This window comes from Nomascus leucogenys, chromosome 9 (genome assembly GCF_006542625.1).
Source record: "Nomascus leucogenys isolate Asia chromosome 9, Asia_NLE_v1, whole genome shotgun sequence".
Classification (NCBI taxonomy): Eukaryota; Metazoa; Chordata; class Mammalia; order Primates; family Hylobatidae; genus Nomascus; species Nomascus leucogenys.
Genome location: NC_044389.1, coordinates 15,590,962 through 15,602,927, shown reverse-complemented (window position 1 = coordinate 15,602,927; position 11,966 = coordinate 15,590,962). Strand labels below are relative to the sequence as shown.

The following is an 11,966-nucleotide window of genomic DNA, read 5'->3' as shown; positions in this document are numbered from 1 at the left end:
CACCTAAAACATATTCAACATTCATAAAATATTCAATGTTCATAAAATATTGAATGTTTTCATAATGTTGTCATAAAACCATGAATATTTTATGAACACTGAATATGTCTTAGGTGCATAGTAACATGGAAGAACAAAAATTTAATATTATATAAATATGAATCTTTTTTTTTTTGAAACGGAGTCTTGCTCTGTTGCCCAGGCTGGACTGCAGTGGCACAATCTTGGCTCACTGCAACCTCCCCACCTCCCAGGTTCAAGCAATTCTCCTGCCTCAGCCTCCCAAGTAGCTGGGACTACAGGCACATGCCGCTCCACCCAGCTGATTTTTTGTATTTTAGTAGAGACGGGGTTTCACCGTGTTACCCAGACTGGTCTCGAGCTCCCGAGCTCAGGCAATCCACCCGCCTTGGCCTCCCGAAGTGCCAGGATTACAGGCGTGAGCCACCACGCCCGGCCTTGAGTCCATTTTCGACTAAAATAAACCTAGAAACATAAAATACCTAAGTTAAAAAAATACAATTAAAGTACAAACCTCTAAACTGCAGGTTATACCACGGATGTGAATATTTTAGAAAATGTTAATAGAAAATTCTGAAAAACGTTACTGGATATTAAGTAATATCTCCTTTCTTCAATTTTGTGATTAACAGGACTTTTATTGGTAGTAAACTAGAGCAAACAATCAGAATAATACATATGCAGTATTCAGTACACACAATAAAAGTTAAAGAAATTCAAAACCTGTATAAAACAAACTGGAGAAAAATCATACAGCTTAAGAGATACAGTGGTAAAGGTCCTCTCCATCCTTTGATTACAGCTTGTACTCTGTACTCAATAGAACTTACCGCACTTACTGAAATAAGAAATAAACACTTTTTAGTACTGAGTGTATTTAAGAAGATTAAGTACATTTTCTAAGAATCTTGCAATGACAAGTTGGTGACCCTTTAGCTGCTAAAGCTAAAGTGAGGAAAGTGGGAAAAGGAAATTAGCTAATACTTTGTAACCATTTTTAATATTTCTTATTTTCCAAACACTGCTTTTATAACAGAAGTGTTTTACACTTGCACAATATTAATTACTTTATTATACATGGAAGCCTGCGGTAGGCTGATTACACAATAAGACTGCAAACAACCAGTGGTACTTTTCTGACGTCAGAAGAGTACATAAGACTGAAACATCACCAAAAGTACATAAAAAGCTCATCAGCATAAACATCAAAGTACATTAAAAAATATAATCAGGAAAAAAATACAATTGCTAAAAAGCAGTTTTAGAGTAGAGCCACTGCCAATCAGTAGCTTCAAATGGCAATTAGAGTTCATAGCAAGTTTTGATGACTTTACAAGACCCCTGTACAATACTAACGCACCCTTTTATTAAAATGTACATTAAAGGCCGCAATTTCACAAAGAGGTTCTGATGTTATTACTATAAGCAGACACATTCTTATCCCTCACAGGAGTTATGTCACTAGTTGGAATTACAACCTTATTAATATCTATCCAAGAACATGGGGTTTTATTACATATAGAAATCTGTATGGGTTTTTTTTTTAAAAGGTGGGTTTTGGGGATGTTTACCCTATTGTTTTGTATTTGGATGCCCTAAGGCATATAAAGCGCATACTGAATTACCTACTGGAATGTAAATGGTTCTAAAATTAAAACTGTTAAAACAGAAAGAGGGAATAAGGAAGGCCCAAGAACTCTTAAAGAGGCTGAGAACAAGAACAAAAAAACCCAGAAGTGTAGGTAATATGTAACAGCGCAGACAAAAGAACCGTTTTAGGCCATGTATAATAAATAATGCATGCCCCAAATTTCAGTTAATCATATAATTTCAACTTGAGTTCTAATACTGGAACCAGCCAACCACTTGGGCTTCAACACTGTACTAGATGTCAGTAGAATCGCTTGATGGAATTACAGCCTTATTACAGTTGAGATAAGGAGAGGGTGCTTTTTTTTTTTTTCCTTCTTTTATTAAAGCTATCATTCCAGGCTTTGATCAAAGATCCAAGAATATTTGTTCTACCAGGCTGGAATGAATGTGGTTTGGAAGTTCAGAGTACATTTAAAAGCTGCAACAAAATATAGGTAGCCAACAATCTCAGAATTTTGGATCAGCCCAGATGGAGATAGCAATTTGAAATGTTTTCGATCCCTTATTTAAATGACGAAATGTGTATCAGCCCAGATAGAGCAATTTGAAATGTTTTCGATCCCTTACTTAAATGATGAAATGTATATCATACTATCTGTAAATTGGATATTCCATTACAGTGATAACGTACAGAATTCCCATGCGTTATTACACTTTCCTGAGAGTAAAGCAATTAGAATAACCTTAATCCTAGCAACAAAGTTTTTTTTGTAGGGTTTTGTTTTTTTGTTTTTTTTTTTTTGTTTTTTTTTTTTGCGTTTAAAACATTTGGGCTATTCCCTGACGATCTATACATGTAAATTTGATTGCTAAACATTGTCACTTTGAATGTCAAACTATTTTTAATCTATTGATTTTGATTAAAAATCATAATACAAACAGAGCTAAAATCACGCTAACAAAATAAACTAAATATGAAAAGTTGCATTGAAAGGGCATCACATTATTCTTAATAGGATCGTGTAGAAACATTCCAATGGCAGTGTTCTCAAAATAAAACAAAATTACATTAGAAGACCGCCAGCCTGGTCACTTTTGGGACCTTACCTGTAACTCTGGCTGGTGGGTGTCTTTACTCTTGTACTACATGGCTCACTTACATCAGACATCATATTTGTATACCCTGAGAAATCTGACACTGAAGTCCTTACTCTATGGTCCACTTCTCCATTAGAGTTAGTGATAAAGGTCATTGGCACCCTGCTGCCCGACTTAAACTGAGAACCAAACGCTTGTGCAAAGTTCTCAATCTGATACGTTGTTCTAGGCTCTATGTCTTTCTGAGGATCTATCTGGCTAGCTAACTCCTGAGATGGAATCTGAAAGCCTGTTGAAGACTCTAAGTTTTTCTGTTCCTTCTGGCTAGTCAATTTCTGAGATGAGGACTGGAAGGCTGATGAAGTCTCTAAGTTCTTCTGAGAATCTATCAGATCATCCAGCTCCTGGGAAGGTGTCAACTGCTGATGTGTGGCATCCAAAGCAGACAAATAAAGACCTGGCTGAGATCCAAACAACATCCCAAAAGGAGGCTTTGGCAATGAAGATGGCAACACTGAGGTAACAGATTGGCCGAAACCACACTCCAAAGGAGACGTAGTGTATATTTGTTTTTCTGGAAACAAAGTGTGGTTGTGGAGAGGTGAAGACAAACTGACAAATTGGAAACCGTGTCCAAGAGTAAAACTTGCATTAGTGGATTTTTCAAAAGCCTGTTGGAGGTATTTGGAGTATTCTTGCAACATGCTTGCTTTATCATTTGAAGGTGTTTGGGTGCCTGGGCTCAAATTTTCTTCTTGAACCAATTCTGAGTGTTCTCCTGAGGTGTGTAAATCCACTCGTGGTTCTGCAATATTGAAAGGATCCTCTTTCTGGCTTTCTGATTTGTTGGAGTATTGATCCAAAATACTTTGTAAAACCTCATCAGGAATTCCAGACTTGTCATGACAAGATTTAATTTCAGCATTTAGAGCTGAGGAGTCAATAAGTGACAATGGTGCCTCATTGTCCAAAACACTGACACCTGCAGACTGAATGACAGACTGTTGGGAGACCATGTGTCCAACATTTATAGAAAAGGCACTGTTGCTGCTGGCAGTTGGTAAATATCTTCTTTTCTTTGAAAACTGCATGGCATCATCATAATTACTACTTATTTGACCTTGTTTGCCACTTGTACTTTGGAGAAGACCAATGGTCTCCACACTATTATTTGATACTATGCCAAGTGAGCCACTTGGTTTTCCAGACAAGGATTTCTGTCCTACTATGTCTGGTAATGGTGACACAAAGTTAAGGTAGTTTTTATCTGTATTCTTTCTGCTTCCTTTCTTAAAGATCAATTTTGGCACCCTTTTCTGCAGTTCATCTATTCCAGTGCCAATTATGCCTCCACTGGAAGACACGGTAGGCATTTCTACTGAGTAACTCTGCATGTTTATATTATTTGAAATTTGTGATTCATTTGTTTTACCGGTCTTCTGTTCCTTATTTTCAATAGCTATGCTTTTTGACTTTGTTTTTCTCCTTGAAGAACTTGTATTTCCCTGAGACAACACAGCCAGATTACCCATATTGTTATGGTTTGATGACCCAGGTTCTGCACTAGTGGCTCCTTTAACTATGACTTCACCACATGTGCGCCTGTGCTTCAACAATCTATCAGTCCTTGAAAAATACTGTTGGCAAGTGTCACACTTATATGGCTTTTCTCCACTATGTGTCCTCTTGTGTCTCTCCATATGGTACTTCTGAATAAACTTCATGCTGCACTGATCACATCCAAATGGCTTCTCTCTACTATGAATTTTCTCATGTCTCTGTAGTAGGTATTTCTGAATGAAACCCATACTACACTGGCTGCATTGGAAAGGTCTTTCTCCTGTATGAATGAGGACATGTCTCCGCAGGTGATAGGAGCTTCGGAAAGCAGCACTACAGTGATCACAGATATGAGGTTTCTGACTTGGGGAGAGGATGGCACCTTCTCCATCTCCAACCAAAGAAGGTTTGGAAGATGCACTTGGCTTCCTCTTGGCTTTGATTCCCTGAGATTCTGGCTTTGGCCTTTTTGCCTTTTTGACATTAGTGTCCTGCTTTGGCTCCTCAGTGCCATGGTGGTCATCAGTCCTGCTACTGCTGCTGAGTAACACGTCGCGGTGGTGCTGGGCTGGTTGCTGCTGGACATGCTGGTGGAGAATACTGAGGTCCTGGATGACGCCGTGACTCCCCCCTTCACCGCCTCCTAGGCCTGGAGACCTTTCTTCAGCTCCAGCGAACAGCCCCCCATAGTGGTGGTGGTGATGGTGGTGGTGGGACTGCTGCTCCTCAGGATCCGCGGGTTTCTCCTGTTTGATGCTAACCAAAGACTGCAAGAATCCCCAGGAGGTCCTCTGCGAGGGGAAGGCCGCGGCTGACGCCGCCGGCTCCTTCTTGAAAGTCATGTCCGGGGCTGGCGGAGGGGGGGGCTCAGCGGCCGGGGCTGCGGAGGTAGAGGAGGATAACACGCATTGCGGGGGAGGGGCGGCCGACCCCGCCGGCCGGGTGAAGCTGGTGACCGGGGGAAGCCGGTGGTTGAACATAACCATACCCTGGGGAAAGGTGGGTTCCATCTCTGCCCTCCTGCCGCTGCTGCTGCCGCCGCCGCCGCCACTACCGCCGCCGCCGGAGCCGCTACCACCGCTATTGCCGGTACCTCCGCCGCCACTCAGGAACCCACTGCCGATTTTCATACCCCGGAGGAGGCCTGGCTGAGGAAAGGAGGAGGAAGAGGGAAGAGGGAGGAAAGGAGGTGGAACCGGGCCCCGGGCCGGGACCACCGCAGCGCTAAGGACCCCGCCGCGCCGCCGCCCAGACCGCAACGCGCCCAGCACTAATTCCCAGCCCAGTCGCCTCCGGCACCGGCACGCATGGTCCTGCGACTCTTCCCCAGGCCTCGCCCTCTCCCTCCTGGACCCACCGGCAATACTTACGGGTCCCGCCGCCGCCGCAGCCGCCGTCGCCTCCAGTTAATAAAAATAACGCCGTCCTCTCCACAATGGAATTAAAAGCCTCCCGTGTACTGCGCAGCCGCGGCGCAGTGTCTGCTGGGAACTCCTCGACCCGGCCAGAGGGGAGGTCTGAGGAGCCAGGGCGCCTGCGCCGCAGCTTCCGCCCGGCCTGCCTGTCAATCACTGGGGCGGTTGGGCGGAGGCGGGGGAGCAAGGGCAGGGGAGGCGGAGGTTTGGAGCCCTACTAAAAAGGGGCTTTCGAGGCGGACAGGCGTGATTGGTGGGCTGCACTGAAGGAGATAAAAGTGGTTGAGGGTTTCTGAGGGAAAGACGCTCAGGAGGTGGAACCCAAGGGGCGGGAAGTTACGGGGGACTGTACTACAGCGTGGCGTGGGAGATGCAGAGAAAGGGGCTGGAAGAGAAGGTGGGGGAAAGTGAGGATTCAATGTTAGGGCTTCCTTCACTCTAGGTTTGCAATCCAGGTCTTGAAATAAAATTCAAACCTAGAAGTGGATCACTGAGGGCACTTTTGATTCGATCAAGAAGCATTCAACTCCAAATGCCCAACATTTATTAAAACAGGTGCTTATGTTATCCCTTTGAATTTGGAAGCACTAATAATGGGCGCATATCCTTTGCATTTATGGGAGGAGCCTGCTTTGAAACCGCAATTAGTGGTACCGTTGCAACAAAAAAAAAAAAGAAAAAAACTTGTCTTACTGCCAACCTTCCTGAAGGCTACTGGAAGAGGAAACCGAGCGTAATCCAGGTGCAGCAGTCCTGTAAAACACGCCCACACACATACTTCATTATCATCACATCTTATTTAAATGCCCCCGTACCTTAGCCTGGCTAATCAGTCTGTTTGCCACGTTATAAATGCCTGGCCCTTTGTATTGTTTATGAAAAATTATCCACCAGGCCATTCTAAGAGCTCTGCTAGGATCAACTCTTTCCTCGCCAGTACAGAATACCGAGAAACTCATTGCAAATTTAGAATTTTTCTCGTAAGGGAAAATTATGAAGTAAAATCTTAAAATCAAAGTTATATCAACAAAATCAAACAACAAATATTTATTCAGTGCCTAATGTACACAAGGCACTCGATTTCATGTTAAGCATGCAGAAATCTAAACCAGACACTTGCCTACCAAAGGATATTTATAAATGAGAAATTTTAAATAAAAGCACTAGAACTATGACAACAACTTATTTACATAGTATGTTTTCTTAATGAAATTACATGTACATCACAATGTTTCTAGCTAAATAACTTCTCATAATTAAATAATAAATTCTCTGGGAAATTTCACAATCGAAACCATAATGATTATTTACTAATACTTATGGACCTCTCTGAGCCTGCCCTAAAAATTTTAAAGACAATATTTAATGAGCATTTTGAGATAAGAAGTAATTGCTTTTTTTCTAATCCCATGAAACAACATGTAAGTATTCCACCACTTAAACTGACACGTTAATACTGTCAAGTATAGTTGTGATATTGTGAAATATATATTTGGACTTTGAACCGTTTCGTGGCATTCAACTGCTAAAATCCTTGGAATCTGCAAAGTAATAAATGTCTTTTTGTATGCTAATGAAGTGACTGATGATGGCTGGCAACCCCTAGGTAGCTTCAGGATGGGGGCTGGTCACCGGAAAGACCAAGGCAGGATTAGAGTTTGGGACTTTCAGTCCCACCCCCCGACCTCTGGGGAGGAGAGAGGGATTGAAGGTTAAGTTGATCTCCAATGGCCAATGATTTAATCAATCATGCCTGTGTAATGAAGCCTTCATAAACACCTAAAAAAGGATGGGGTTTGGAGAGCTTCCTGTAAGCGAACTCGTGAAGGTTCCAGGAGGGTGGCGCACCCGGAAAGGGCATGGAAGCTCCGCGCCCCTTCCCACAGACCTTCCCCTATCCATCTCTTCATCTGGTGTTCATCGATAGCCTTTGTAATGTCCTTAATAGTAAACCGGAAAACGTAAGTCTTTGCCTGGGTTCTGTGATTTGCTCTAGCAAATTAATCAAGCCCAAGGAAGGGGTCACGGGAACCCCGATTTACAGCTGGTCAGTCAGAAGCACAGGTAAAACAACATTGGGCTTGTGATTGGCATCTGAAATGGGGCCAGTCTTGTAGGCCTGGGCTCTTAATCTGTGGGATCTGATGCTGTCTCCAGGTAGATAGTGTCAGAATTGAATTGGAGAACACCCCGGTGGTGTCTGCTGCAGAATAGATTGCTTGCTCGGTGTGTGGGGAGAAACCCCTACACATTTGGTCGCAGAAATCTTCTGTGTTGATTGTTGAGTGAGAGTATAGGAGAGGCTGAGTTGTTTTTTTGTTTTTGTTGTTTTCTACAATTGAGTGTTAAAGACTGAAAGTTCAAAAACTTAAGGCAGTCGTAAAATATTAGTCAATGCCTATGAGAAATGAGGCTGTCCCTTTATTCAGGGTGTCAGTGTTTAATGGTAAGCTGGGATGCATATAAGCTAGTCCAAGCATGAAGGGCAGTAGGACACTCATATGAAAAGCCAAGTTTGTTCCTCAGTTATCAAGATAAGAAACCTGTCATTTCTCTCATTCACTCTGTCAGCCTTGAGATACTCCAAGCAGACTTACCTCTGTGTTGTACACCCCATATATCAGGAAGATGAAGAGACCCTGTAAAATAAAATGGAGGGGAAAAGCTGTTAATGCTAATCATTTCAGCAGTAGAAATACCTGAAATAAACTTACCTGGGAACAGACAAAAGAAGACACACTTCATCAAGGTCAATTTATTTTCCTATTTTTCAACATTAGAAGGTGTACCTTGAGCATTTATATGATAACATAGCAAGCACATCACTTACAGTGGTTGTGCTATTCAATTCTTTAGAAGTACAAAATAGAAATACCATCCCAAGTACAAAGAATATTAATTAGAAAAATCAGTATACCAGTTCTGAAAGATAGCTGGGTAATGAAAAAATTAAACTCAGGAAATGTTATTAAAGTAATCATAGAAATAACACTAAGCATCAGTATTTCCAAGCACTGTTTTAGACTGTAGCAACCAGAATATATTTGTTACAATCTTCAACAGGGTTAAAGTTTGAAAAAAAAAAATTATAAAGCAGCTAAAAGAATAAACTTAAGGTAATAAGTATGAATAGGTTTTAAAATAATACTTGAAATACCAGCTCGAGATAAAATTTCACATTACCATCTGTTGTGAACTGCATACATTTTTATTGTAATCTATATATGTAATAAATATTCCAAAGATGTTGATCAGTCTTTAGCTTTAGAAAACGCTTAATTAATTAGAAAATATAAATTGAACCTCACTCTTAACTCTAAAATCTTAACTTTTAAAAGAAAATAAAACTGATATGCTTTAAACTTAGAGAAAACAGACAGCAAAAAATTTTCACTTTGTTGAGGAAATAAAAATCTACATTGTAGTATTCTTGTTAGGTACCAGCAAACCAAATATTAAATAGGAGTCTGTACTAAATCTAGAAGTGGCTCAAATAGTTAAGTAATATGATACTTTCAAAAGGAAAATATTAAAGGAATATTTTAATATTTGTTTATCTCTGAATGCTTAGATTTTAGAGATAATGGAAACAATTCCAGAACAAAGAGATTGTATAAAACTAGTGATTCTTGTTTTTTGTTAGTTTCTTTTTAAATAGACTTTGTTTTTTAGAACAATTTTAGTTTTAGAGAAAAATTGATAAGATAGTACTCAGGCTTGGCACGGTGGCTCTCGCCTGCATTCCCAGCAGTTTCGGAGGCCAAGGCAGGCAGATCACCTGAGGTCAGGAGTTCAAGACCAGCCTGGCCAATGTGGTGAAACCTCATCGTTACTAAAAATACAAAAATTAGCCGGGCGTGGTGGCACATGCCTGTAATCCCAGCTACTAGGAAGGCTGAGGCAGGAGAATCACTTGAACCCAGGAGGCGGAAGTTGCAGTGAGCAGAGATCGCACCACTGCATACCAGTCTGGGCCACAAGAGTGAAACTCCATCTCAAAAAAAAAACAACAAAATAAGATAGTACTAACAGTTTGCATATATCTGATACATCCCCAGTTTCCTCTATTATTAACATTTTACGTTAGTATGGTATATTCATTATAACAAATCTAATTCTTTTCAATACTACTACCTCAGAAACTAAAACTGTTGCAATACATACATTTGTATTAATAAGAATGATTAATGAAGAGTTACGAGCAATAAACAATTTCCATTTTGATAATAAACTTTTAAAAATTCAACTGTAGCTACACTTTTTTTTACTGTGTATACACGATGTCCCAAAGTTCAATCCCAACACTCACTTTCCTCCTTCCAGTAGCCTGGGTCAAGATCCATTTAGTGCAGACTAAATTCAAGCCACTCAGTACATGAGTTTAGTACTCATTTTATAGGCTTCTTGTTTGCCCCAATTCTGGATAATTCTAAATAGTTAAGAAAAAAAAATCTTTTTTCTGATTTATGTAAAAACTCTGATAATTAAGAGTTCCTCTTTCCTTGATAATTGTTAATTTTTTATTCCTTATTTTGCTGCATAAATAAAAATTTAAGAGTAAGTCATTCAAATTTTAATGCTATTTATGAGATAGGAATATTTTGCTTTGTACAATATTAGAGTTCCTGAATAAATAAAATTTCCTGAACATTGAACAACATGCATTATTATTTCTGTATAAGAAACCCAGCTGTTTATATGAAATCTATATGATGCTTTGAAAATCAAAGAGCTGGCCAGGTGCAGTGGTTCATGCCTGTAATCCCAACTCTTTGGGAGGCTGAGGCAGGAGGATCGCTTGAGGCTGGGAGTTTGAGACAAGCCTTGGCAACATAGCAAGACCAAGACCCTGTCTCCACCAAAACTTTAAAAGTTAGCCAGGCGTGGTGCTGCATGCTTGTAGTCTCAGCTACTCAGGAGGTGAGAGGATCACTTGAGCCCAGGAGTTGGAGGCTGCAGTGAGCTATGATCGCACCACTGCACTCCAGTCCATCCTGGCAACAGAGTGACAGCCTATCTCTAAAAAATATAAATAAAAAGAAAATCAAAGAGCACTTTAATAATGGTATAATCACCCCTATAATTTATCTGTCTTGTAAGTTTTATTTTTTCCCCATGTTTTGGTAAACTGAGAAAGTAGAGTCTGCTTCATATTTTTATTTACTACACTACCATGTTACTTATTATACATTTTTAATTTTAATACGTTTAACCTTAAATGTAAAATGATCACAACAAAAATATTCCTTTTGAAAATAGGATTTAGAATTTAAAGAGATTTTAGATAAAGGCAGCTTCCATCTCAAAAGCTTTTTTCTCTTTTTCCCTGTCCTCAACAGATGTACACTTAACAGCATGGTAAGGAAGCCCCAGAAAGATGTTTCTAAAGACCGTGAGGGAGTCTGAAACCTGAAATCATGCCAAGGACTCTGCTTCTCTTTCGCTTGGGGTGTCTATCTGATGCTGCCACAACCAGTTGAAACATATAACATGAACAATAAAAATTAGTTTTTTTGTAACTAATTTTATGCCCCATAATTGTATGCCCCACACATGATGACTTTTTTCTCCATTAATTTTACCAGGTATTCACAGTCATGATCATTTAGATCTAATGCCACAGAACTTCATAAACCCTTTACTACTAGAAAAACATCCTATTTTCTCAAAGGGAAGAATCACAACAGAAACAGCTAAACATAAACATCTTAAGCCATACTATAAGCCACTTTTAAATTCCTGCAGAGAGAATACCTTTAAGAACAGCTGGAAGGAACCAACTGCCAATCTTCAACTGGCACTGTGATTTCTGGAACTCCTTATAGCAACATTCTGTCCTACTGAAGAGTGAATACTGAAGGTATGTCACATTTCTGAATTAAATGATCCCTCATGTCTGTTAGGTGATTTCTACTATTCCATCTATAGAACAGTTCATCTGTAATGTATTAATACATGAAGTATTTTCTATAGAGGTACCTATTTCTCAATGTTTTAGTCACAGTAAAAATAACATTAATTGGGCAGGAAGCATCCAAAGTGTAGCTGGATTCCTGTAGCATGCGTGTACTTTATGGGCAGAGGCCGGGAGTTGGGAAAGAACACCAGGATATTACATCTGATACTGTACAGAAGTTAAAAATAGAAACTAAGGGAAAGAGAAAAAAAAACATTCTTGATGATTTCATTCTCATTTATCTATGAAACATTGAAAACTGAGGCAACTTTGTAAATATTTACACTGTTCTAGAAGTCTTGAGCATTATCTGCAAATAGATT

General features: G+C 40.0%; 1 protein-coding gene across 2 annotated transcripts; it reads right to left on the bottom strand.

Annotated features, from left to right (window-relative positions):
* Positions 1-640: 640 nt before the first annotated feature.
* Positions 641-5,755, bottom strand: ZNF281 (zinc finger protein 281). Of its 2 annotated transcripts, none has more exons than XM_030818693.1 (2): positions 5,643-5,755; positions 641-5,420 (listed from the first exon to the last, which is right to left on the bottom strand). In XM_030818693.1, the coding sequence occupies exon 2, from the start codon at positions 5,400-5,402 to the stop codon at positions 2,718-2,720; it is 2,685 nt and encodes an 894-aa protein (XP_030674553.1). In that variant the 5' UTR covers positions 5,403-5,420; positions 5,643-5,755; the 3' UTR covers positions 641-2,717. The 2 variants fall into 2 exon arrangements, with proteins under 2 accessions (XP_030674553.1, XP_003264569.1); XM_003264521.4 differs by having other exon boundaries at positions 641-5,416; positions 5,643-5,749.
* Positions 5,756-11,966: the final 6,211 nt, after the last annotated feature.

Bases quoted from the DNA above. Each gene is read 5' to 3' on its own strand.
- ZNF281 (XM_030818693.1), bottom strand. From the start codon at position 5,402: ATGAAAATCGGCAGTGGGTTCCTGAGTGGCGGCGGAGGTACCGGCAAT.